A 26376-nucleotide genomic window follows, 5' to 3' on the forward strand; every position below is an offset into this window, starting at 1 on the left:
TAAAGGTAACTACACACCAATCACTCTCACACCCAAAATCACAAAAGCAAAAACAGTTGCATTTATTTGAGTGCGCAGACAAAGTTGTTAGTTGTCCAAAACAAACAAACAAACAAAAAAAGAAACAAATTGTCTCCACCAGCCTTCGACAGCTAACCAGTATGATATGGCCACAATTCTTTTTTTTTCCTTCTCAAACTAATTATTAAGTACACAATATACACATGGGAAAAGCGCATCTGTTTAGTCCGGAAGAACACAAAGGACAGAGTTCAACATACAATACTCATTTTTAATAACAACAATAGAGAAGAAAGTATAAACCCTGTCAATCTAACATTTTAATTTGCCTGTAAGGTGCGCCTCTGGTATCAGGAGACTAATGGTACAGGGGGAAACGACTGGTACAGTAGGTCTGTCAGGAGTGACAACTGTAGAACAACACAATCACAGCACATGTCCATGATGATCGATGCACTGAAATGTTTCCTATAAAACCGGTAAGAGAAATGTCCATAAAACATGGGTCGATGTGGAAATAGCAAGTGTTCATTGAATGAGACACATTATATAACAAGAAGGGGGACAAACATGAAATTCAAGTATCAAAATAACTAAGACACTGACAAGCTGAAAAGGTCAATTTCAAAGGTAGTAAAAATCATGGGAAAAAAAAGAGACATTGACACAATCAACAATACATTAGGCAACATTTTGCATTTGTTTAAGGCAGTTGATTAAAAAAACTAAATAGAACTAGGCGTCTTCTTCATTCCAAGTTAAATACAAGCCTAGCCCTAACTTGTAACCAGGAGATGTGATGTACAAAATTAACTATGCCTGACTCTGAAACTAAGCACTTTAGTTTGACTTGTCTTCTGACGTCTGAGTGAGAATAGAGTTCATATGGACAGCGGTGGGGTTGTGCTCTAGATTTTTGGTCTTCTTCACAGTGAGGTTTGTCAGGGCTTACAAGGCTGGTGCATCAAGAGTGGCAAGTCACTCTCAGCCTATTGTCTGGCACGAAATCTAAATGGTTGGCACATATCTGTGCACAGCATGGGAAGGCAGGGTAGCTAGTTTCATCAGCTAACGATTGCCCTTCATTGCCTCCTTGGCTGCCAGAATGAGAGGTGTGAGGCTGGAGAGAGGCTTCGCCAGCTTCAGGAACGGATGCTGGATGACAGGAGATCAACAAAAAGAAGAGGAGGTGGGGACAGGAGAAATATATTAAACCACTGTGTAAATTACATTAAAATACCAATGAAATGAAATGGGGGAAAAAAGCCAACAGCCAGGAGAGTTTTTAACCTGCAAGAGCTCTTTCCCTCCGCCTCTTTTCTCTACATCCATTTCCAGGCAACGGTTGAGGAAATCTCTGAAAACTGGAGACAGCTTCTCGGGATTCTGAAGCTCAGGTGTGCCGTTTGTGGCAATCAGGTATAATGCCTGAATAAGAGGAAGAGACGAGAAAAGGAACACACAAGTGTTAGGTGTAGTTTTGAGAAACACGCTGTCAGCAAGTGAAACGAAACAAACCAAGAAATGTTTGAAATGTGATGCTTTTAGTTTGTGCTGTTAATTAAACCACCATGTCCTAAACTGTCATTAAGTCTTACTGCTTGCTCGGGATATTCATGTGAAAGATGTGAGGTTTGTAACATGTAATGTGAACCGACCAAGAGATGCACAGTCAGCATGAGATGATGTGGGGCTAGGCCTGAGCAACAAAAGCACCAGAAATGAAAACTCCATCAATAGCAATAAAAATACTGTTTGTTAGTTTTGCTTAGATGCATTAAATGCAAATTGCCACAAAAGCACACAGCAAAAACGCCATGTTCAGTTGCATGAACAAGCTCCAACCTGCTGACACCCTGGCACATAAGCAGCCTATTGTATCCCTTGATAACCAGTAACTCTGACCCTCGGTTGGACTCCCCATGGGTTTTGTGCAGGTCTCCCTACGTGTACTAGCCTGCAAATTTATTTAATGAAGGTGTGATATCTCCTTTATCCTCTTTTATTTTTATTTATGTGAGTAAATGTATTTATTTGTGTGTTTTTCATTGCTGTGTTGACATCGCTTAAATCGAGGAACAGGCTAAAGCAGTCAAATCCAAATTGAATCTTATTTCTCTTGGTCTTCATTAAAAATAGGTCATTAAAAGTAACACCAATTGTCAATACCAACTGAAATTAAGCCTTTTGTCATAATCATTTTTTCACCTATATCACCCAACCCTGATTGGCCCAATAAATTCATAATTAGCACTAAAAAGTTGCATTATTCAATGGATGTACAAGCAGAAGAAAATAATCTCTGTATACAATCACAATGTTAATTCAACAGAAGTTACAGACAGTAATACAAGGAAAGAAACTGGAGAGAAGTATTACTGCATATTGGTGACTTCAACTAACAAGAAGTCAGCTGGTAATTGACTAGCTTTTACCCTACATGGGAACAAGAGGGTTTAAGGCCTGCAGTTGTTCTACAACTATGCCAAAGTGTGACAGACAGAAACCACTGATCTTATTTTCAGTAACCGAATCACTAATCGTATACAAATCTGAAACTGTTGTGGCAATGTACTGCGGCTTATTTGGAAAGTTTTGTGTCAAAATGGTACAAAGAATTTCCCTGGTCACCAGACGTAAACCCATTCTGCTCCCCTCTGTACCAAAACTTTCTTAACCAAGAAGCATGACTCACTCGTAGTGGGTTCTCGTTCAGGTAGGGAGGCTCTCCTTCAACCATCTCAATGGCCATTATACCCAGTGACCAAATGTCTACTTTAGGGCCGTAAGCCTTTCTGGTCACCACTTCAGGAGCCATCCAGTAAGGCGTGCCGACCATGGTGCTGCGTTTGCTCTGCTCTGGAGTGATCTGGGCACAGAAGCCAAAATCGGCTGTCGAATACACAGAGAAGAGTAAATCAATAGTTACAGTGGAAGGACATAGTGATCTACATCTATGAAGGTGATGCTGCTGCTAGCTGATAACAGCAGCGCAGGACTTACTCAGCTTGACCGAACCATCCATCCCAAGCAACACATTGTCACTTTTGATGTCTCTGTGGATGACCTGGTTAGCGTGTAGGAAATCCAAAGCTTGTAAACACTGCAGACACGGAGACAAGAGGGAGGCGTGGTTGTACATATGGCTTTTTGTTTCAACTTTACCATAAAGTGGAACTTAGATTTATACTGATACAGAAATTCATTCCTGCCAACAGCCATCACCTTGAAAAACAAGTCTGACTGACTGACTGATTATTATTGTTGTATATGTTATATTGATAACAAAAAAAAGTGAGCTTTTTTTTACAATATTGAATTTCCCTTCTGGGATAAATAAAGTATTTTTCATTTCATTTGACACGTTTCATGTGACCCTTGGTGCAAAGTGTGGCCTACCTCCCGGCAGACAGCAGCTATCTGGGCCTCGTCCATGCAGGTCTCTGTCACCACATCTGTCAGCGAGCCACCAGCCAGATACTCCATCACCACAAACAGCTCCTCCCCCATCAGGAAACTGACACAAAGACGTATAGATAGAAAGCATTATACGCCACATAAAATCCACCTGTGCATTTGTGGTTACACTCTAAACATAGTACAATCATTTTAGACACTCCGCTTCTGCAAATTTAAGAAGCTAAAAGGCTGCAGGTTTACTCTCGTTCTCACCTGTCTAAAAAGTTGACAATGTTGGGGTTCTTCAGCTCCTTCATCACTAGAATCTCATTGATGATGAGTTCCTTCTTGGGCTGCTTTTGTAGGTTGATCTGTTTAATGGCGACCTGGCAGAATGAAAAGTCACAGATTGAGTGCAGGTATAATACATTTTAACACTTTTATTTTAAGTTACATTATATAAAACATACTAATACTTGTAAAAGAACAACAACAACAAAATCCTCCTATAGATATAATCCCATCTGTAAGAGGAATGTCTCCCCCCCACACACCTTGCTCAGTCTAATGCACTCAGTAACTTTGTTGATCTAACTTGCTCTGATCGTGACCTGCAGGCTATGATGGCTAATGATAGCTGACTTTAAATAGATATCTGACAGAACTGGGTCACTTCTGCTAACTTCATCGCACTTCTTTACTTTTTGCCACCATCACAGTATCTTTTACAATTATTTTGTAACTGTCACAAGATAGCTGGGAAGCAAAAGTTACACAGTTACACTTCATCTTTTTTTTTTTATTGTTCTCACCCCACCCAAATTCAGTTGTGAGTCAGTGTTTACCTCCTGTCCTGTGGCGACATCAATGGCTGTGAATACTGTTCCTGATGCCCTGTGAAAAGAGTGACATGACTTGAATGCATATTTGAACAAACCAACCACTCAAATTAGGCTGCAAATGTGCAGATGCACAAATAAACACTGACATATATGCTACACTCCATTTCCACTTAAAAACACTGCTTTGAACAAAGCAAATGCCCCAAAGGTGCAATTTATCAAAATTTCATCACATGAGGCTTAATCTGTGGAATAATAACTGAAAAACACTGAAACAACTACGAGGGATTTTCAAGTGAAACAATACCTAATAAAATCAATGTCAACATCATGGGTGAGTATAATATGGTTGACCTTCGGATGTTTAAAATGTAATTTTGAAGCAATAATTAGATTTTGCTGAGAAATTGAAGGTCTTATTAGTATTGTAATGGTGCTACATGTCTTTTTCACAAGCAGATCTGACTTGTTACGTTAGAAAAAGGTTCCTGAAAACATGAACAATGACTCTGTTCCTGATAAGTGTCCCAATAATAACAGTGTTCGATTCTTCTCACGGTGAAATGTCAAATTGACTTCTCTGAGAAGTCCTGTAACTACTACACGAGGTGCGATCAAAATGTTGCGGTTCTGTTCCTGTTGTGCATGAAAGGTGCAAGCAGTAAGTCTTGTGAGTAAAGAAATCACGTGATGTTGCGTGATCAACATCTGAGCTACAGTTACAAGTGTTTTTGCAACCATTTGCAGGTGAGAATTTGCAGTTTCACCATGGACTTGCAGAAGCAGCACTGTATCAAAGCCTGAAAGAGCTCCATCAACAGGCCCAAGATGAGGTAACGTTCTAGTCAAGTAAGGCACAATTAGCCCAAGTGGCTCAGGGCTAGGACCTGACTGCAGCAGCAGGTCAGACTGCAAAACATTCAGCTCAGCACCATTACTGCTCGCAATAGTATATAGCTAACACCAATAACTAAAGCAGTTTTTTCACTGGAAGAGCCCACAGTCTCCAAGACCAAAGAAGCTGTGTCAGGTCAGGAGTGCAGCCAAGAGGATGCTTTGCATTTTGTTCAATGGTAACGGGGTTGTAAACTATGAATTCTTCCCCCGGAGTCAAACTGTCAACACCAAGTCATACTATAATGTCAACATCTGGCACAAACGATCTGAAACGTGGAACAATAGCAACTGGGCGTTACATCATGACGATGCATCAGCTAATTTTTTTTTTTTTGACCGCACCAACACAATCGTTGCTCTCCACACTCTCTTGGCTCCGTGCAAATTCTTCTAACTGCCCAAAATAAAATTCGAGTTAAGGGGTTGCTATTTTCACATAGTAAAAGGAGATCCTGAGTGCATTGCAGATGGTGCTTATTGCACTTACAGAATGGGATTTCCAGGGAGCGTCCCAAATATAGCAGGAGTGCTGGGAGCAGTGTATTGCTGCACACGTGACTGCTTTGAAGGGGATAGCGGCCAAATTTAAATCAGGTACAGTTTTTGCCTTTTTTGATCTCACGTGCACTATGTAAACAACATATAAACCCTATTACACATTATGTACATTATATAAGTAAATGGTGGATCAGCACTCACCCCTGACCAATTTTTTCATATCTGGTGTACTTCTTCTTGGGGTCCCCAATGCTGACTATGGTTCCTGTAAGTCAGATTGCAATGACATGTTTTAAGGAAATGGCAGATGACATGACAGGAATATGTATTTGTGATGGTGGCTCTGCAAGGTTAATGATTTATTAATAACTCACTGAGTTTGTCCATGATCTCCTCATCCGACATCTTGCCCTTCTTCTTCTGTCTGTCTGCAGCCTTGGAGGCCGTATCTCCATCCGGACATGTGCTTGGAGCAGGGATGGGGTCAATAACAGAGCGAGTATATACCTGTACAACATACCAAAACATTAAGCAAAAAACAAATGAATACATAAATACACAGGTTCTGTAAATAGAAAGTAAAAGATGAATATTTCAGAACAAATCCAAGAAATGATTATGCTGTGAAGCCAACTTATGGAAGGTGACTTACACTCTTTGTGTGTTCTGGTCTTGGTGCCACAATCGGAGGAGGAGCTTCATCATCGTCATCATCATCAATGTCTTTGATGTTCGGAGATGAGGGTTCGGTGCCTTTTTTGACGGGCTAATTCAAAGCGACAACAATGCTTGTTAACCTTTATACCACAAAAACGGAAATAAAGCTGCATTTTCAAAGCTCTTGAGATACTTACAGACTGAGGCCCTGGAGTGAAAGCGTCTTTTTCTGTGAATACAAAAAACAAAGAAGATGTTTTATGGCTGCCTACAGTCACATATTAAACAAGATCTTTTTCAAGTTTTTTCATTTCAAAGCTAATACATAACTGTATGTGCTCACTACACTGCTGGGTCACTTCACACATAAATCCATTCTATTTCTTTGTGTCTCACCAGAGGATGAGAAGCTGAGGTACTTCTGGCGACCGTTGCCTGTAGAGTCGTAGAACTTAAGGACATCAAGCACAGCCTGTGGGTTTTTCTTCTGCTCTGACTTGGTGATGTTTGAGGTCTGGAGTAGTCGAGCCCACTGCTCTGGCATACCCTGTGTATCACCCACGGAAAGCAAAATGTGTCAGATGGCGCAAGTGATGATGTGTTTTAGTCAACAGTTAAAACAAGGAGTCAGTGAAAGGAAAAAAAATACGAGCAACCGATCAAAACTCACCGTGAACTCCCCTGTTACAGCATCAAACCCCACATGTATGGTGTGTTCAAAATCTGACGGCGGCGAGATCTCTGGCCGCTCTTTGTCTCGATCTTTCTTCCTACCACCTGAGAGTAACCAAATCTTTAGTCTAATTAAACATGGCAACACTGATTACAAACACTACACTTTAAATAAGTTAACGTCTTAATCCACTCTAAGCGTTACCTCACCTTTTTCAGCCCCAGAGAAGATTGAGATGATCTTGTTGCGAGGTTTCCTCTCCTCGGGCACAGAGGGCAGCGGTTTCGAGCTGTGGTTGGCTGAGAGTGAGTCTTTGCCAGAGCCGGTGCTGAAGATGGTGCTGCTCATCCTGACTGGAGGGGCAGGGGGTTTATCCTCGGGGTCTCCGTTATCACACATTGCAAGGAGGTTGTCGCAAGCCTCGCAGGCGGCTAACCGGGCAGGGAAACACAGCAGGAGAGGATGGAGAGGGTGGCAAACAGTGAGGGAGGGAGGGAGGCAGCGCTCACATCAGCATCAGGCGCTGATGTGCTCAGGCACCACGGGAGAAAAGAAGCACCGAGTGGAACCTGGAAGACGAGCAGATGTTTGTTAAAATGCTGCAGTAAAGCTCCAAACACAACAGGGTGTGGTGGCAGATAATCAAGAACTACTTTGTGAAATAAAACAATGAAGTGAAAGGTGCCATTGAAGTGGAAGTATCAGTGAAGGTGGTGCAGTGTTTGGTATTTGCAAACTATGATCATGTTAGACCACAACAATGAAGACACGAGGTGAAGAGCAAAGTCTGACATGTTCTTAGTCTTATTACAGAATGACTGCATCATAAAAGTACAATGGTTAACTGCCAACTATTTTGATGGTTGATAAACTGGTTTGAGTACATATCTAAAACAAAAAGTCTCTTAAATGGAGTATTCTCTGGTCTCTCCGCTCCTCTATGACAGTAAGCAGACTATCTTTTGATCGATGGACAAAACAAGACATTTATGGACGTCTTCTTTAGCTCTGGGACACAGAAATGGACAATTTCACCATATTCTGACATCTACAAACCAAATAACTAATCTAATAATCAAGAAAATAATCAACAGATCGATCAACAATAAAAACAAATGGCATTAGCAGCTCTAATCAAGTGCTACTACTTAATGTCAAAAGGAACTAAAGACAGTAGACGAAAGTGTGACTCAACTGAACCATAGCACACTGTAGAAACAAACAAGCTCTATTTTAACCTATCGAACAGTTAACATGATAGCAGGGTTTTTGTGATATGAAAGCTAAAACAGGAGCCCAGATGACAATAAAAGAAGTATGAAAGTTGCTCTCCTCCCAGTGCACTTGATGCAGGAATGAAAATCTGACACTTTACGCTTCTTCTTAAGATTCAAAACGTCCACGTACCGATATTTAGCTCACACTTACTTGCATATAACGGGTTTTCTACCCTAATGCTTCTTCAAAATGCCCTTCAAATGAGCAACAACAGGGGCGGCTAGCAGGCTAACGCTAGCATCAACTCCTTGGGCAACAAATGTGCTAGCTTAGAAGCTACGTTAGCACGACAAGCTACACTGGCTCTTGCAGTCCTAATAGAGCTCACAGCTAAGCGGTGTCTGACAAACAGCCTTGAGGGTTTCCCCACCGAGAAGTCAGCGTTGGCCGAGCGGCGGTTCGGGCGACACAACACGGGCTGCAAAGTCGCAAACCGCCGCCGTTGAAATGTGCTTTATTCGCAGGCTAGCGCAGACGACGCAGGAGCAGCGGCGGCGGAGCTCACCGGAGATTCCACACAAGTTAAACTTGAATAGAACTTGACTCCGGTACGATCCTCGACGGTCTGGAAAACGTCTGTAAATCCGTTAAAAGTACGTCCGCTGTAACATGGGGGGGCCCTCCGGTACACTCCTCGAACCAATAACTTAGTTTTTTAAAAAACGGACTGGAACTATTTACAATGCAACTTTTCTTCTATCTTCTCGGCCCTTGGATAATTCCGCTATGGCGAAGGGGAAGCGGAACTACCGACCCAGCCCTGGTCTATTCAATAAATGTTTCGAATGAATGGTGAGAGCAGGCAGGCGGCTTTCTGAAGCCACAAATTACAGGTCTGCGTGCTAATACTCGCAGCCACAATAACACGTCGGTGGGGAAAAGCGAGAAACGTGGTGAAACTACAGAAGCTGCAAGTTAAAAGTTGAATTGAGTCGAAAAGCATCTTAGGTAATGTAGTTCAGCATCTGCAGCACGAGAAGAGGAGGTTACTGTTCATCTGCATGGAATGTATATTGTCATTTATAATAATAATAATACTGTGGCTTAGTGTGATCTGACATCATGAATAGGCCTACCAGGCTCTGGACCAGGGGCCTGGAGAGTCAGAGGCCCCTGGTACTGAGTCTCTGTTAGAGGTGATGGTTCATAATAATAATCAAACAACCAGAAAGAGATACAAATATACATAAAATGTACAGAGAGAGCCACAACCCAGTGACAGAGAGACGCAAATGACTACAAAAAGAACACAGAGATGGAAAAGATATGCACACAAACAGATGCAAGGAACTGCAAATGCACATCAAATGACTGGAAAGAGATGCAAAAATGAAGAAATAACAGACATAAGCAAATGCAAACACACAAAACATTGGCAAGAGATGCAAATAAATGTAAACGAGATGCAAAAGTGAAACAAAAATAGAAGAAAGCAACAGCAAATATGCACAAAAAACCCCAGAAAGAATTGCAAATACATGAAAATGAAATGCAAAACTGAACAAAAATAGACGTAAGTAACTGGAAACACACCCACAAAGGCCAGAAAGAGATACAACGCGAACACAAATTGACAAACAACCAGAAAGACTCACAAAAAGAACAGAAAGGGGTGCAGATAAATAGAAAGGAGATGCAAAAATGAATTTAAAAAATAGACTAAAGCAACTGCAAGCAGGCAAAGACCAGAAAAAATGCAAACCAAAGAACAAGAGAATCAAAAATACATGCATATACACACAAAAAGACAAGAAAGAGATGCATACCTATAAAAGTGAGATACAAAAGAAAGCACAAATACATGTAAACAGCTGCAAAGACTCACAAAAAGACCAGAAAGGAATATATACCACGAACGAAGAGGTGCAAAAATGAACACAAATAAACAAAAAGAACTGCAACCACACACACAGCACACACAAAGACCAGAAACAGACGCAAACCAATGGAAAGGTGACGTAAAGAACTGCAAAGACACACAGAAAAACCAAAGGTAGAGTCAAATCAATAAAAAAGAGATGCAACAATGAACACAAATAGATCTAAACAACAAAAACGGGCAGAAAGAAATGTAAACTAGTGAAAAAGAGATGCACAACACAAAGGGGATAAAGCTCCTGAAGCTGATCATGACATTCGACTTTCTTCAAACTCACACAAAGAAAAACAGTCAGTGTTAACATTGGCTATAAATGTTTTATTTACAGCAGTCTTATCTGCATTCTGCATCATCAAAAGAAAGAATTTCACAAAGGAAATGTCAGCAGGGCTGGGTGTCAAACAACCAGCGTGACTCTACAGTTTCAACAGTCAACACGTGTCTTTAGTTAACAAAGATAAAATTACCAAAGAACAGACAAAGCACAGAAATTCAACAAGTCATTATTAGCTGTTTAAATTGTTGTTGAGATAAAGGATGTCCTAACACGTGACTGGAGGTAGCACACATTCCTCAGCTAAGTGTTTTAAATTGAGCAAAACAGGAAGTGTCATCTCCCTGCGTGCCCTGGGCAGTGCCTTGGGAATGATCCTGCTGTCAGACAGAACAAGTTCTGTTGACCGCTGCTGTTTAAATGATTCGATGTTTCCACATATATCTGGACAACGCCGCACAGCACGACATCGTGACCAGAAGAGTTCCTCCGCATACAGGCGCCACCAAGGACGCATCACCAACTGGAAACTGGAAGCTCAAAGGGCTGAGCTCCTGCAGGACACAAGACATTTTTTTTTTTGCGTGAAAAAGGAACAGAGGTGGACTTTTTCCATGTAATGTTTTGCAGAGATTTATAGGAAATTACCTGCTGGTGCTGGATTTTAACCCACTGACAAGTGCTTGAATTGCTGACAGTGCACGGGGCGTCCACCGCAGCATGAGGCTGTAAGCTGCTGAGCTGCGTGCCTAGAAGGGAGAAATAGTTTTAGAATAAATAATGTGTTTCAGACATCTTATCATCCTGTTATTGTTTTGATCATATTAGAAGTGGGCAAAATCATATATTTAGTCAAGTCATGATAAACATACAAAACAGATCAAAATCGTAGTTTTTCCCCCCCTGTGATTACAACCTTTATTCACTATAATTTAACAACAAGCTGCAGCAGCGTTTGTGTTTCCTTTTTGATTTCAAACTGTAATTACAGGAAGAACATTTGACTCCCCGTAGAGACACTCAACACTGAAAAATAATATCAATATCATTTGTGATATGACTTCATCCGTAGTAGGTGCAATATCAGTTTCATGTGTATTATTACTTTACTACTTATTAGTGCCAGTATTGCATCCTACTTTTTCTGTTTTAGTCTTATTTTAATTATCTTTTGTGTCTGTTTAGTAACACATTGTACTTGTATCTCATTGCTTTCCCATTCCCATTAGGGACTGAATTTACTCTGTTACATAATTTTTTTCCTATGCAGTGTCTGGCGCAAGAATTTCCTTCAGACGTAATAACTTCTATCTTATCTTATCTTGCAAAAACTCCCAAATATGGAGGGAAAACTTCACTCCAGTACACAGAAAAAGTGCTGATTTCAGTATAAAGTTACATAGAGACGCACATGACTCCAAGATAAACTTGATCGTCTTACATTTTTCGGTCCACAGCAGCAGCTCTGGAGATTCTACGTCTACAGATGTAAATGTTTTCCCAACAAAAGAAGGCTCGTGATAGCGCCCATGTACTGGAATTGTTACTTTCAGCGGTCTGGGAGTTGGTCCAATGTGGGAGGGGTACACATAGGTGACAAATCCTGATGTCTTGTGAGCAGGAAGCTCCAGGTCAATGGCTGAATCTAGTAAAATCTTAAAAAGGTGAATACACAAAAAATTAAATTAACAAATATATACACATAACTTACATTAATGCAGTTTGTAACAGTATTAGTATAGCAGTAATAGTATAGTATTTTATCGGTGCTATGTTCTGTCCAGTTGTTTGGTATCAATGAAAGGCAACAAGTGTTAGTCTTACTTTCCAATCATGTTGATCACTCAGCGATGCGAGTTGATATGGATCAACATAGACGCCTCTGGGCCATCGATGAACCAGCAAAACTCTGACATCGCTGAGCACATCAGGTTTGAGCTCCACTGTGGTAATCACCTCCCTATAAGAAATTAATTAGATTAGATTAGAAATCACTTACTGATCATTCTCACTATTAGCTTGAAAAATGGTTAATCTCATTTTTTAGAAAATGAACGGCCACATACCTGTGAAAACCCTTTTTGCTGAGCTCCACTGCCACTGATGAGGATTCAAGCCACTGCTTCAGAAGAAGACAATGGTCCCGATTCTCAGCTGCAACAAAAAGTACAGGGCACACTGATCAATAATAGCATAGTGATAGCAATATCACCTAAATACCCTGATTCAAAATTGAAACACCTCTAAAAAAAAAGTGGAATATTTTCTGTTATGATCAATCAAAAACAGATAATTTAGAAAGACTACATTAAAAATAAAGGTCTCAAAGTAGTATCTCAGGACAACAGAAGTGAATACACCTATGTCACTGACACACAAGTTATAAAACCTGTGATGCTATAACAAAAACGTTACACACTGTCCTCTAATCAGACCTGCACTGATTGTTCCAGTCTGCAGGAACTTGGCAGAAGAGGAATATTCCAGCATGGTAACAACCATGTACCTGCTGTAACATGTACATTTCCCTGGTTATTGATCAATAAAGTTGATCTTACCTTATCCTAATTTAACACATTTCTAAAGAAGAAAAAAGTGAAGAAAATGTGATATGGACACTAATGCCATCTGACTTGAATCCAACAGAGCAACTTTGGAGTATTTTAAAGAGAACGTCAGAACAAATAACTTCTCTAGCAAAGAAAAGCAAAAATAAAAATAAAATAAAAAACGGGAAAAAAAAATATCTGAACAGTGGCAGAACAGCTCTTCAGGAATGTGCGTAACACTGTCATGTTCCACGCTGACGAGGACGGAGTCTGTCATTAAAATTGGGGTGAACATATGAAGTACGGAAAACACCCCAAAACATATAAATCTCAGGACTGAAAGGTGTGAGATTCCTACTGTGAAGCCTGTAGTTTTCATGTTGTATATATAAACTGTAAAACACCTCGCTGCTCCAATTAAGAAACAATTACTGTAAAGTGATACAATTCAGAAAAGAATGACATTTAAGTCATATATGCTGTTTTAAGCTGTATATTTAAACTGCATATATGTAACAATATCACTCACCTTTTGCTACCAAACAATAACATGTCGATAAACAGGCGAACACAGAGAGAAGTATAGAATACATCCAAATGTAAATTGACAGCACTGATTAGAGTTTACAGCCTTTTTATTCAACTGTCGTGTAGCTACAGTGCTTAATGCGCTTCATTGAACTGTTTACGGAAGCGGATTTTGAAGGACCCTTTTGTAGTCTTAGGAAGCTGCAATAGTGCCTGACTATAATTGCAAAACACTCGCATCAAACGACACTATAAGGCGATATGTAAACACACTAAAAAGCAATTTTCAGAAGGTTAGTCGTCTATGTTGACGTTTAGTGTAATTAAACAATTTAACATTTGATTTTTACTCGGAATGTATGCAGGCTTCGTCAAAGACAGAACTGTCTCACACTGCTTAACGTAAGGCAGTCAGGCATCCCTTAAGCGTTTCTGAAGCGACTTTCAGTCCATTTCCTAATGTCGACTGTTTAGATCTAATTATATAGGGGATAAACTATATCAGTTTTAATCACTAGTTTAAACTAGGTTTGCTGCATGTAATATAAAAGAAGATGCGGTTCCAGGCAAAGCGCTGTGGCGTGCAGTTCAATCCTCCTTCCATAGTTTTAATTTACGAACACACGGAGACCAAAAAGGTGCGAAAAAGAATTATACCTGTGCGTAACTTCTCCAAATACTCTGGTGAGGAAATACTGTTGCTTTGCAACTTGCACATACACTACAGTTGTATTTTATAGCGATGACTTGTGTCTCATGTAATACGGTTCAAGATAGGAGAACAGAAGTAGCTAACATTACCGTTAGACACGATCGTAGCTACAAAGTCAGGTTGCAGTGAAAATTGAAATAAGGAACATTTTATAATCGGTAAACTCATTGGAATTCTAAAAGACCGTTAAAAATTGTAAGTGCTGTAAAATATTTCTTTCTAATTCCTCTGGCAACTGGTGTTAATTTGATTACTGTAATTTCACACCTTTTTTTCAGGTGAATGATGCATTCTTGCATATTACTTGATACTTAATCGAATTGTCATAAAATCAGCAGAAAAACCGATTAATTTCATTGTCGAGTAATCTGTCAACTCATTTCTTGAGTAATCGATTACTTGCTTGGTCTATAAAGTGTAAGAAATGGTGACAAATGTTGCAAAATTTGATCCAAAACCCAAAATGACTTCCCCAAATGTCTTGTTTTGTCCGCAACACAAAAATGGTCAGTTTACTGTCATAGAAAAGTAAAGAATCCAGAAAATATTCAAATTTAACAAGCTGGAATTTGAGAAGTTATACTTTTTTCAGGAAATAATTACTCAAACTGATCACTTGATTATCAAAATAGATGGCATTTACTTTAGTAGTGGACAGATAATCTATCACTGCAGCTTTAGTAGAAGTTTTTTTAGTTTTTGGGTCCTTGAGAAAATACAATTAACTTAAAATGTAATGTGTTGTCTATGAAGCTGTGCACACTAGGGCTGAACCAGTGTTGGTTTTAAATCAATGTTGCGGTTTAAAACGATGTACTTTTAAAAAACTGCAAAGGCTTTAATTTAGGAGATACATCATACAGTGTGTCTGACACAGGGTTTACAATCATGTAAATTATTGTACAAAGTCATGCTGTTGATGGTATCTCTACGGTAATGCTCTGTCATGTATGACAGTGATATTTTTCCCACATTGTTCAGTCGAAGTGTGCACTCTAACTGATAAACACTAAAGGCAATGGAACCACATATCAGGTTCATCATATTTTTGTAGATTTTTGCCTTCACAGAGCTGTTTGAGTCCTTCGTGCTTTCTCTCTTTCCAGACTACAGTATGGCAGCTGAAAGGCTCAAGAACCATCCTAGGCACAGGGACTACTTGGAGGCCGTGTCTCAGAACCAGCTGGAGAAGCTACACATCATCCTGCGGGACCACATGCAGGGCCGCAGCCTAGAGCAAAGCCTCTCCTCATTCCACCTGGACCCCGAGGAAAACCTAAACAAACTGGATGACGAGGAGCTGGCTCGCAAGAAAGGCCGAATGGATGAACTGTTCGAGAAGAACCGCAGGCGCAAAGACGATCCCGACTTTGTTTACGACTTCGAGGTGGATTTCAACAAGACCACCCAGGAAAAGTGCAGCTGGGATGAGGAGTCAGATGATGGATTTTGAAACCAATCTTTTGAGTTAAGACTGTAGAGTGCCAACCTACAGAGAGGTGACAGGAACATCTGACACAGCTGAGGCTGACTACAATGCTTTATGTCCATCTAAACATGAATACACTGGTAAGACCTCCTGGAAGTATAACTTGACAAACAGTAAAATGTATATTTTTCAATGATTGTGGCATTGAAAAGACTTTTCTACTTGAGTAGAAGCATGATTAGACACCATTAGGGATAAACGAAAACATTATAAACACTCTTGTCCTATTTCAAAGTGAAATGAAATAAACACTGCATTAGTAATAGTGAATATTTATTTGTTATAAAATACTGAATTTTACAAAATACAAAGACTTTGGTTCTTTAATTTGTGGCTTACACCTAAATGAGAGATATTCACAGTTGAATATGAAAGAAGAGGCTAAAATTCTATTAAACAAAATCTGAGTGTACACCAGTAAGTAAGCAATACAACAAATATATCTTTGGAAAAAAATGTGTCCACAAAATATCATTTCATATTATACAAAATATATATATTTCCATATATGGTTTGAAATGATGTGCTATGGCAAAGTTTTAAATGAGATAAAGTATATCATAAAACCAAGCCTGCAGTATCAAACCTCTTCAGGGGAAAATTTCAAAGTGCTTAAATACCTCGTTCAGTTGACAAGAGACACTGACTGACTGACCATTAGTACCACAATACATTCAAAAATGTCGCAGGTTTTTTGTTAAAACTCAGTACAGGATGGATTTACATTGCTTTGCTAGTTTGGTTCAAGCTAATCAAAACAATCTTTTACACCGGTATCAATTGCAGTCATTTACGCAGTGCTGATGTATTCCTTAAGGAGGTAGTAACAGAAAATCTGACACATAATTCCTTTTACCATCACCGTTTCGGTAAGGATTCAGGTGTTTAAATTGTAAATTCTCAGCAGGCTGTTAATTTGTTTAAAAAATAGATCTTTATAAAACTGACATTTCAAGTATGCTAAAGCCACAATCCGGGATTTCTGAGATTGTTAGTAATGACGATATATACAGCATTTAAACTTTCTGGACTGTGTGATTGGTAATAATTTGTGAAACTCCGCTGCCAGAGCAATTCACCCAGAGTACACAAAAATTATATATATATATAGGTAAATTATCTGTTTAACAGCTACTGGACAAAGACAGCTGTCTTAACATCCAATGACACATAGTGAAGACAGTAGATAAGGAATAATGGTGCCACGACAGTAGCTATACTCCAAATCCAGATTAGGCCTTTAAAGAAAGCTGTATGACCCACCATTTCTATGGAGAGTTGAAAGGACTCTAATATATATATATATTACACTATTAAACTACACCAAAAATACATACATTGCTTAACTCTCTGAAAATAGGAAATCTCATTTTTTCTTCCTGTCTTGGGTGCATCTTGGACAAAACCTGATGGATTAAAGAGACATGAGAAAGACAAAAAAATAAGAATGTAGGTATCTGCATCAATATTGCTTATACACACAACTAGGGTAACATCCCTTTAACTCAGAAATATTCTTACCATTTTCCTTTGGGCTTTGTGGCGAGATCAACACAAGCAAAGTGAAACCATTCAATAGGACACTAAAAAGAAAAAGAAAAAAAAGTCAAATTAGTGAATCTTTATTCGTACCTGAAACAGATCATAATGAAGTGGGTCGTTGATATAGCAAAAACAAAGAAGCAGTGAAAACCTACATCTGGATTATCACATCCAATCATCTCCCCGTATGACACCTGATGACACAGGCAGTACGTTGGCTCATTAGGGTCGACTGGCATGTCCAGAACATCTGACGGCTGCATGGGCAGGAGAGCGTCACTCAGATCCGGGCTAAATGACAAACGTAATACAAAAATCAACATTAGAAATAAACACGATTAAAGAGGTTTTGGTCACTAAAACCTGACTTTTGAGCTGTAAGTTACATAATATGGTTGTGCTGTGACGGAACACATTAATGCTGCCGTTAATACAGACATTTGTACCATTTTTAGGGGCTGAAAATGACTCAACACACCATCTGCTATTTTAAATCATCCTGAACCTTGCAAGGGCAATGCTGACAAAAAGTAAACAGTTTCAAATCAAGTCAGTGTCAAGCTTAAACCTGCAGCCTACATCCAGTGAGTCAGACTACTGAACCACCAACTCAGAGTTACCTGTTTTTAATTTTTTTCTTTCGGGGAGAATCTTCATCAGAGCCTTTCCTTCCTCTTCCCCTGGATCCACGCTTCTCTCTCAACCCCCGCATTTCACCCTCTGGGAAAAACATTTACATTCATCACATATCAAATGTGTTTTGCAGTGTTTTATGATCAAAGCCTGCCAATGACTCAACTTACTCTTCAATGTTCTTCCCTCTGTACTTTCATAGCCGCTCACTTCCAGTTTCTCCTTCAGCTCATTCTCAAACCGTGCCAGATCTGCGTCCAGCCTGCGGATATGTTTGTCCACCTAGAGTACAAGAATTCCATCCACATTACAAACTCATTATGTGTATGGTATTAGAAAAATACTTCATTCAGAGCTGTTCACTTGAAATGCAACATGATGACAATAAAACCAGATAACAGCGACAGGAGCCGCACTGAACTGACAAGTGATCAAATATGAGTAGGCCTGTTTCGGACTTACCATTTCATATGTCTGCATTGCAAGCTGGACTTTGTCGTCACTGAACTCTTTGCACTTGCTGTAGGCATTCTGAATCTTCTGCAGGTGTTCCACTCTCTGTTCTGAAGCCAGGTTCTTCACATTCGCTATGTATTCTTCAGCCAGTTTGTCGATCTCTCCTTTCTTTTCTGCACAACAGTATGATTTTGTCAGTGCTAAAAAAGAACTATTGATGACACACAATCATTGTAAAACTGCTAATTTAGCTCCTTGACAATTGGCTTTAAATGGTACAAATGACGAACACTACACTTAAAGGCCCTGCAAACCTACTAAAACAATTTCAGTTATTGTAGATTACAGACATTCTTCCACAGCAGACACTGTCAGACATCAAGACGGGAAACACAAGCGTGTAAGGCTTAAAATCTACATAGCATTTGGAGGATAGAAACATCATGAGGTAGAACTTTCACCTTCGGTCCTATTGTCCAGGTCCCGCATCAGTGTAAAGTTCCTTTGTAGCTCACATGGCAGGTTTTCAATACCTAGAGAGAAAAATAACATAATGTTGAGGAAGACATTCATGGCTGACACTCTACTGGAAAGCACTTTGGTTCAACAGCTGTTGTTTTAAATGAGCTATACATTTCATAACAGTGACTTCATTTGTCAAGTGTCATAGCACTTAGTTCAAGATAAAAAAAAAATTATTGGGTGTCATAATGACAGTCTGCCCTATACTGCCTTTTAAAAAAGTTGAGCCTGCAATAAATCATCCAGTATATTGTTGTTCTAACTGTATCATTCAGTTTTGCTACTCAGGGCCACAACTCCAACTGGTTTAGGGGTTTGGCCAATTATCAGCTCTGACATTCAGCATTTTTCAGATTATCGGTATGTTGTTTTTAAAAATAGATCTGTGGTCATCATTCTGTGGTCTTGAGCAATGCCCCGCCTACAGCACTGTCTGATTGGTTATACACACAAGAAACAGCCTATCAGCATTGAAGCATAAATGTTAAGTTATCTTTAAATTTATCAGACATAAAACATAAACACGTTTTAAGGAAGTTTTATGTTATTCTAAATATTGAGACCAAAATTAAAATTTTTACTGCAAATGTGTATCAGTTTCAGTCTCTTTGATGACTAATAATAGGTCTCAACCATGAAAAAAAATCACATCAATTGACTGCGAAACTGAGTGCTTCCAAACAATGTGCAAAAATAAATGAATGAATCAATTAATGCAGTTTTATGGCAACCAATGATATGAGTTGAGAATATTATAATAGCTGCAACCCATTAGACATCGACTACATAATAATGACACAATAATCAGTTATTGTACAGAGATTAAATACATTAAGGTAAAGTAAGGAAGCAGTGTGTAGTGTTTCTTTAGGTGCCGTGCCATGCAACGCATTAGTCATCATTAACAATTAACATGTGTCATACCACATGTGAGTTCCAGATTGACAGACTGCCTTAGGACATCTGAACATGCAAACACTGGGTGACACACAACGTCTCATCCTCTGCACCGTGAGAACGCAGGCAGGTTGAACAACCACCGAGGAGCCAGAGGGGAAAAGCAGGAGGTGATCTAGAGGATTTTTTTCTCTCAAAGATTGTCACATTCAATTAAATTGTGGGCCACTTGGGTTTTTTTAGTTTATTTTTTAATATACTTACTTTTAGAAGTTTCTGCTCTCCAGAAAATATTTAGAGGTTTTAACAAGGTCACATTCTCTACTCGATTTGAATGCCTCAATGAATCCTTTATGACCAAGATGTGTTGGATTCATGTTTTCTGTCAGCTTTAACAATACAGATGAGAAATACATGACTAGTCAAAATCCCCCCAGATATGTGAGATACGTTTTGGATGTGCAAAAGGTTTTGAAACTTGCCCTACTAAGGTGTAAATGTTCACAAATCAATTAAAATTAATTAGTTAATGATGTGAACAGGTGCTATATGCACATTTAAGAGGTTACTTGCCTAAACCAAAGACACAAGAGAGGATTGAAGAATAAATCAAACTTTTAAGTGCACTGACTCCTGACTCCATAGGGATAATATTAAATAATAAAAGTTTAATTAGTATGAATATGTAAAAGCAATACAGAATGCACGAGAGTCTTACTGCACCATGTGCAATTATATGCATTGAATTGTTTGTAATTTCCTTTGCACAACAACATTTCTACCATAGATCATAGCAGAATTGTTCGAAATCGAGGCATGAAAATTCACCACAATGCAGAAAAGTCAGAGCTTGATGTTGTTAGTTTCCTGGTGGAGAACCCCCAAACACCTGCCTAAAGCTTCTACCCAGATGTTTAAATTAAACCTTATGTTATTGTATTGTTCTGAGCCATATGTGTCACACGGATTTCCCCCCAGACTAATAAAGTTGAATTTTATCTTATCTGCATCTGTGCCAGTCACAGCGTGCCCCAGTTCGAGCGCTTCCATGAACACTGGCTGTGTGACGCACTTCGGACACCCCGCCCCGGCGCGTAAACGGTTACGGGAAACGCGGTAACCAACAGGTTGCAAATGCATGGTGTCTGCTATATTAACGCAAACACAAACTGTGGCCAAAATGAACCAAATTCAGTCAAGTTAATTATATTAAATTGACACCCTGGCTTTAAATAACCTTCTACGACCGCTGCTCGTAGTTGGTCACTTAGCTGCGAGGTGTTGCAACACGATATAACATGAAACGCCAGCTAAATACAACCGGTTAACTTTGTTAAATGCGTGACACGGATACTGAATTATTACATCTGCTTCAGAGTGAAACTGACACCACACATAAAGAGTTTAACAAACTTTATCCCGCCCTGAGCTTTATCACGAAGCTAATCAGTTAGCTAGCGAGCTAGTTACCTAACAGCCTGCTAACTGCTAACGCGCTGCTACCCGCCTGTTATCCGCCTAGCATAAAGTCTTCGGCACAGTCAAACTAAACCTTAAACAGACGTAAAATGTCAAAAACGTTAACGCCACATCAGTGTACCCCCACATACTCACTGTCAAGGTAATGTTCCAAGTATATTGCGGTCGCCATTTCAGGTTAGCTGTTTAGCTTCTGCGTTATTCTCAAACTGTTGGCCTGAGCGCTGGTGGGGGTTTGTTTAGTCACACCGGGCAGCCCGTCGGTCAGTGGGCCGGAGACACTCGCTGCTGCCTGCAGTCCGGACGGCACAGAAAGAAGCGCACAAACACAAATAGGCGGTGTCAGTTAGTTCCCCTTGAATGCACATGTAGGCTGCAACTTTTCTGTTTGTGTGAGGTTGTGAGTCACATGTGCAGCTTACAGCGGCACCTCCTGACGCTGTCAAATCAACCACAATTTTCCACAGATGGGTTCATTTACCTCAGTACTGATATGCATGCTCGGTTTTTACTTTTAAACTCCACGACTGCCGCGCTTCCTGAGCTTTATTCATCCAGTTTATTGTAACCACCCCTCTATGTACAAATGCACTATTATTGTTCTGCACAGTATCACTTAAACATTTCACGACAGTATTATTCATTGTACTCATTCCTTGTATAATATACACAATTTTCTTTCAAATAAAAGCAAATTTGTAAAATACTTAAATTTAAATAGAGTAAAAAATAGCGTAATTTCATGTTTAAACATATTTTTTTACAGTCAGCATGTAAGTTGATACTTTTTTCTGTGGTTTTTATGGAAAACCACTTTATAACCTTAAGATGAGATAAAGTGAGTTAGTTCCATGTAAATAAAAATGAACTGAATTGAGATATTAAGGTAATCAACCAGTCATATTGGCAATTACAGATGGACTTGCTCTTAGTGGTGTATTGGGAAACATGAGATAAATAAAATATTAATAATAATAATTGTTATTATTAATAATAAAATGCATGCTCAAGGTGCCAGTAAAAAGACAAGCTTTCAAGCTGCTTCCAGTGACAGTCATAGAAAATACAAGCCTACAGATGTCTGAAAATAATAACACTGATAATAATAACATGATGTATATAACACTAATGAAAAAGCAAGTTTCTACCATGTCTGCTCCCTCAAACTACAAAAAAGTGCCTTTTGGGAGATTTAACTCTCTGACAATGGATCCTGGACAGCCTGCTCCGATGCTGGTTTTCTTTTTTTTTTCTCTCTCTCTCTTTCCTTTTTTTTAAATAAACCTAATTTAATAAGATGAATGAATTTTCAGTTGCTCATTTATCAAACTTGTCATTTTAAGTCCAAATGTTAAACTTTTGTTTTTAAGTTCTAATGTGTGAAAATAAAAAAATAGACAGCTTAAGTTCAATTACCTAGAAATGAGCAAAACTGATATTTATAATGAGGTAACTGAAAAATAAAAGTTGATCTGACTAAATATCTTGATGATGCTTTACAGTGTGTTGCGTAACTGTAATATTTAAACCACCTGGGTAAACACAGATGATAAATAATACTGTGGGGTCCTAAAGGTAGCTTGAGTGGACTTTAATCATCTATGTCACCTGAAAAATGATACCCCAAAAGACAATACACACAACAATAATAATCATTTATTGGCTGAGGTACTGCATTATGCACGAAAGATTCTCTACTGGTATAAACCATGCAGTAGAAATATTTAAGGGCCAATTCAAGCTTTTTGTACCATAATTGGCTGTAGATTGATAAAGTATCACACATGGACAGAAATTTCAGTACTGAAATCATAAATATACTATGGATGCTTCTCCTATGGATGAAATGTTTCCTCTCAAATACAGCAGCATCTCTTCTCCTGACCACGTTGGAATAGAATAGAATAGAATAGAATAGAATAGAATAGAATAGAATAGAATAGAATAGAACAAAAGAACAGAATATAATATGATAGAATATGATTAGAATAGAACAGAACAGAATAGAATATATCTGTATTGTCATTGTTAAACAACAAAATGTACTTTAGCAGCTCTAATATCTCTAATATGATAATAATAGCTGTAATATCCCAAATGTTGCCTGCACCTGTATTAGTGTATGTACATCAGATAATTAGTAACCACTGCTGTAAAGTAAGGAAGGAACAAAATGTATCAGTATTTCATTTCTTAACTCGTATGCCTTTCCCCCCCAATATTTTCTGAGGCCCCATCCCGCCACCACGATGAAAAATTCCCAGAGGCGCCTCTGCTTTGTTGCCTCATGACATATATACTGTTGTAAGGATGCCAATAGTTAATATGGGGCAGCAGCATTTTTGCAGCAGACAAGAGACTTAACAAGCTGGTGATGTCTAAAATATCATCGCTGTTAGAGAACACATCCTGCTCTCTACAGAAGACTCTGACAATACTGGGCAGCTCCTTCAGTGACAGACTGCTTCACCCGCCCAGCATGTGACCGAGAGATACCACAAGTCCTTCCTTCCTGCTGCTGTCAGGCTGTACAACTAGCTCCCACATCACCACACACTAAAAAAAGCTGTCCCTTCATTTTAGTGCAATATCAGCACAATCAAACTGGTTCGTTTTCAGAATTATGTAGATTTAAAAACTCTGTGCAATATCAGTTCTTTTACATATACAAGAATCTGTGCAATATAAGTATTTTTCTATGAATCGGTGCAATATAGATAACATCTGTGCAAGATCAGTACTTCTTTATCAGTATTTCTACTCATGAATGAATCTGTGCAATGCCATTGATATGAGCATTATTCTTATTTTCCACATCCAGAGGAATTTGTACAATCTGAAAATCTACATATGGAAGAATCATTACTTATACTTATTACTTATATAATAAAAATAAAATATATTTTAAAATTATTCTTCTGATGTTTCTTAAATGTTTCCCCTTTGCTCCTGTAACACTGCAAATGTTCCTACTTGGGGAATAATAAAAACTTATCCCATCTTATTTCACTATGTTAAAAAAAGAATGGATAGAATTCAACAAAATATTACATGTTGTGTTCATGTTTTGGTTAAGTATTATTAGTTTTTGCTCTGAAATAACATGAAGAATGGTGCAGTTACCAGCCAGCTGCTCTGGACTGAGCCTCCACTGTTGCTGGTCATGTGAGCGCACACGCAGGAGCGGAGCTGGAACGAGCGCGCCCCCGCTGCTGTTTGCTAGCACCTTCCAGCGCTGTCAGCTGACGGGTGACGTCACCCACAACAAACACCTCCCCCTGGCAAAGATCAGCGCACTCCTGAAGATGCTCGGTGGGCGGAGCTAATGGCCGCCGTGGACGAGGAAAAATAACGGCCGTGCGGAGCCGCGTCCACTCGCTGTGTCTGTCAGTGTTTTTTATCCTCAGAGGAAGGCCTCTCCTTTTTTTTTAGCATCTTACTTCCGCGTTTGCTGTATCCTCACGGAAAATTTCATCTTTTCCTGAAACACAGAAGAATTCATGTGAGTAACGAACGAATTAATGTACAGTTATCGTCGCTTATGAAAACAAGTTGTAGTGTTTTAGCTAACTGTAAACGCGGTGACTTAACAGGTGAGCTCGCTGGTGACATGTTTACACTGATGTTAGCTAGCTAACTTCGATAACTTACGTATCAGAGAGCAACTAGCTAGCAAGGTAAACTTACCGAGGTATCCGAGTGATTACAGTTTTAGCCGTCAAGAGTAACTCAACACTTTCTCACCATTGCTGCCTGTATTTATCAGACATTATGATGACCTACTCATACCTGGCCTATCACTATGTGAAACCACAAAGATTAGCCTCCTACTAAACAGTAAAAAACACAATAACTGGATGATTCATGGAATGTTTCACCAGACAGTGAAATAAAGAGCACTGTTTATTACCTAGCTTCTGCTAATGCGAAGTGATATTAACCATATGGTGTCTGTGTTTCTGTCTTTGAGCTCATACAAAGCTGCAAAAACAGTGTTTGTGATAAGTTCTTGTCTTTTTCTTAAACGGAAGCTTACTAAAATCCCCTCGGTCATCTAACCAAAAAGGCCATTGAGTCATATTTTGTTTAGCTATTCTCATAGTTTCTGAGAATAACTATGTAAACTTACTATAAGTGCAAACAGTCACGAGGTTTGCTTTGGATATGCCCCACCCCGTCATCAGTCCTTAGCTTGTTTCAATAATGACATAAACCATTGGTGGAAGTTATTTAAGTATATTTACTCAAGTACTGCACTTATGTACAGTTTTGAAGGAGGACTTGTCGTACACTTGAGTATTTCCACTGTGTGCTACTTCACACATCAACTCCACTACAATTCAGAGGGAAGGATCATACTTCCCTCTCCACCAGATTGATTACTTTTAAGAGGAAGATTTTGCTCAGTGGATAACAAAACAAGCTTCTATAATACAATACAAAGATTAAAGATTAAGCTAGTGGTTTCCAGGCTTTTTGCCTTGTGACGTCTTAAAAAAACAGAAGTGTGTAGTCAAGGTCACATTTCTGATGTCTCTGAACTGTTAACAGCTCCACCAAACAGTGATTTTCCCCTCTAAACTTTTAACGTAGAGTAATTTCAATAAATGTTTAAAAGATCCAAGATATCAAAAATCAAAGATTAGTGACAAAGTGTGAAAACATATTTGTGAAAAAGAACATTCTTTTCCCTTCTTTCCTCACAAAGAAATCATTAAACTTATCATGTCTTGTATATAAAGTAGTTCAAACTAGCTCCATGTCCAGCAGCTACAACAGCAACATGCTGCTGACACAATTATGCTTTAATATTAATAATGTAATATTTTCATATATCTAATATATTAGTCAGAGGGACCACACCACTACTTCAAATTTAATTCTTTAATTACAGTTTGTTACTTATGCACTTTTACTTACTATGGGTAAGGGCTTCATGCAGGATTTTGACATGTAAAGAAGTATTTTCACATTGCTTTCATGTAAGTTATTAGTCTGAGTACTTTTTCCACCACTGACAGATAATCCATGCATTTTATTGTTTCAGCTGGTACCTCTAAAATGGCTATGGTAAAGAGTGGTTGGCTCCATCGACAAAGTGAGTAGCCTTATATATATATGCACACACACACACACACACACACACACACA

General features: G+C 39.0%; 5 protein-coding genes across 6 annotated transcripts in view; 2 read left to right on the plus strand and 3 right to left on the minus strand.

The window, feature by feature from the left end:
* Window positions 1-38: 38 nt before the first annotated feature.
* pak2b (p21 protein (Cdc42/Rac)-activated kinase 2b) lies at window positions 39-9072 on the minus strand. 2 transcript variants are annotated; one of them, XM_008281960.1, is made up of 15 exons: window positions 8771-9072; window positions 7197-7556; window positions 6985-7091; window positions 6711-6861; window positions 6512-6543; window positions 6310-6423; window positions 6032-6164; window positions 5859-5922; window positions 4266-4314; window positions 3694-3806; window positions 3421-3538; window positions 3025-3124; window positions 2717-2913; window positions 1312-1449; window positions 39-1176 (listed from the first exon to the last, which is right to left on the minus strand). In XM_008281960.1, the coding sequence occupies exons 2-15, from the start codon at window positions 7384-7386 to the stop codon at window positions 1090-1092; spliced, it is 1593 nt and encodes a 530-aa protein (XP_008280182.1). In that variant the 5' UTR covers window positions 7387-7556; window positions 8771-9072; the 3' UTR covers window positions 39-1089. The 2 variants fall into 2 exon arrangements, with proteins under 2 accessions (XP_008280182.1, XP_008280183.1); XM_008281961.1 differs by lacking the exon at window positions 8771-9072 and adding an exon at window positions 8636-8735.
* A 1369-nt stretch (window positions 9073-10441) lies between these two features.
* pigx (phosphatidylinositol glycan anchor biosynthesis, class X) lies at window positions 10442-13641 on the minus strand. The gene is made up of 6 exons (XM_008281959.1): window positions 13497-13641; window positions 12485-12572; window positions 12243-12378; window positions 11860-12073; window positions 11067-11167; window positions 10442-10972 (listed from the first exon to the last, which is right to left on the minus strand). Exons 1-6 carry the CDS (start codon window positions 13558-13560, stop codon window positions 10835-10837), a joined length of 741 nt encoding a protein of 246 aa, XP_008280181.1. The 5' UTR covers window positions 13561-13641; the 3' UTR covers window positions 10442-10834.
* Window positions 13642-13910: 269 nt separating this feature from the next.
* cep19 (centrosomal protein 19) lies at window positions 13911-16116 on the plus strand. The gene is made up of 2 exons (XM_008281966.1): window positions 13911-14179; window positions 15314-16116. Exons 1-2 carry the CDS (start codon window positions 14050-14052, stop codon window positions 15658-15660), a joined length of 477 nt encoding a protein of 158 aa, XP_008280188.1. The 5' UTR covers window positions 13911-14049; the 3' UTR covers window positions 15661-16116.
* On the minus strand, window positions 15953-21576 carry ing5a (inhibitor of growth family, member 5a). The gene is made up of 8 exons (XM_008281965.1): window positions 21361-21576; window positions 18789-18860; window positions 18334-18500; window positions 18042-18153; window positions 17859-17958; window positions 17394-17529; window positions 17218-17279; window positions 15953-17102 (listed from the first exon to the last, which is right to left on the minus strand). Exons 1-8 carry the CDS (start codon window positions 21395-21397, stop codon window positions 17063-17065), a joined length of 726 nt encoding a protein of 241 aa, XP_008280187.1. The 5' UTR covers window positions 21398-21576; the 3' UTR covers window positions 15953-17062.
* Window positions 21577-24610: 3034 nt separating this feature from the next.
* Window positions 24611-26376, plus strand: part of plekhb2 (pleckstrin homology domain containing, family B (evectins) member 2) — a 5465-nt gene continuing 3699 nt past the window's right edge. The window contains exons 1-2 of the mRNA XM_008281967.1: window positions 24611-24727; window positions 26273-26323. Coding sequence (XP_008280189.1) covers window positions 26287-26323 — 37 coding nt within the window. The 5' untranslated portion in view covers window positions 24611-24727; window positions 26273-26286. The remainder of the gene's footprint in view (window positions 24728-26272; window positions 26324-26376) is intronic.

This window comes from Stegastes partitus, unplaced genomic scaffold, assembly GCF_000690725.1.
Source record: "Stegastes partitus isolate 25-593 unplaced genomic scaffold, Stegastes_partitus-1.0.2 Scaffold253, whole genome shotgun sequence".
Classification (NCBI taxonomy): Eukaryota; Metazoa; Chordata; class Actinopteri; family Pomacentridae; genus Stegastes; species Stegastes partitus.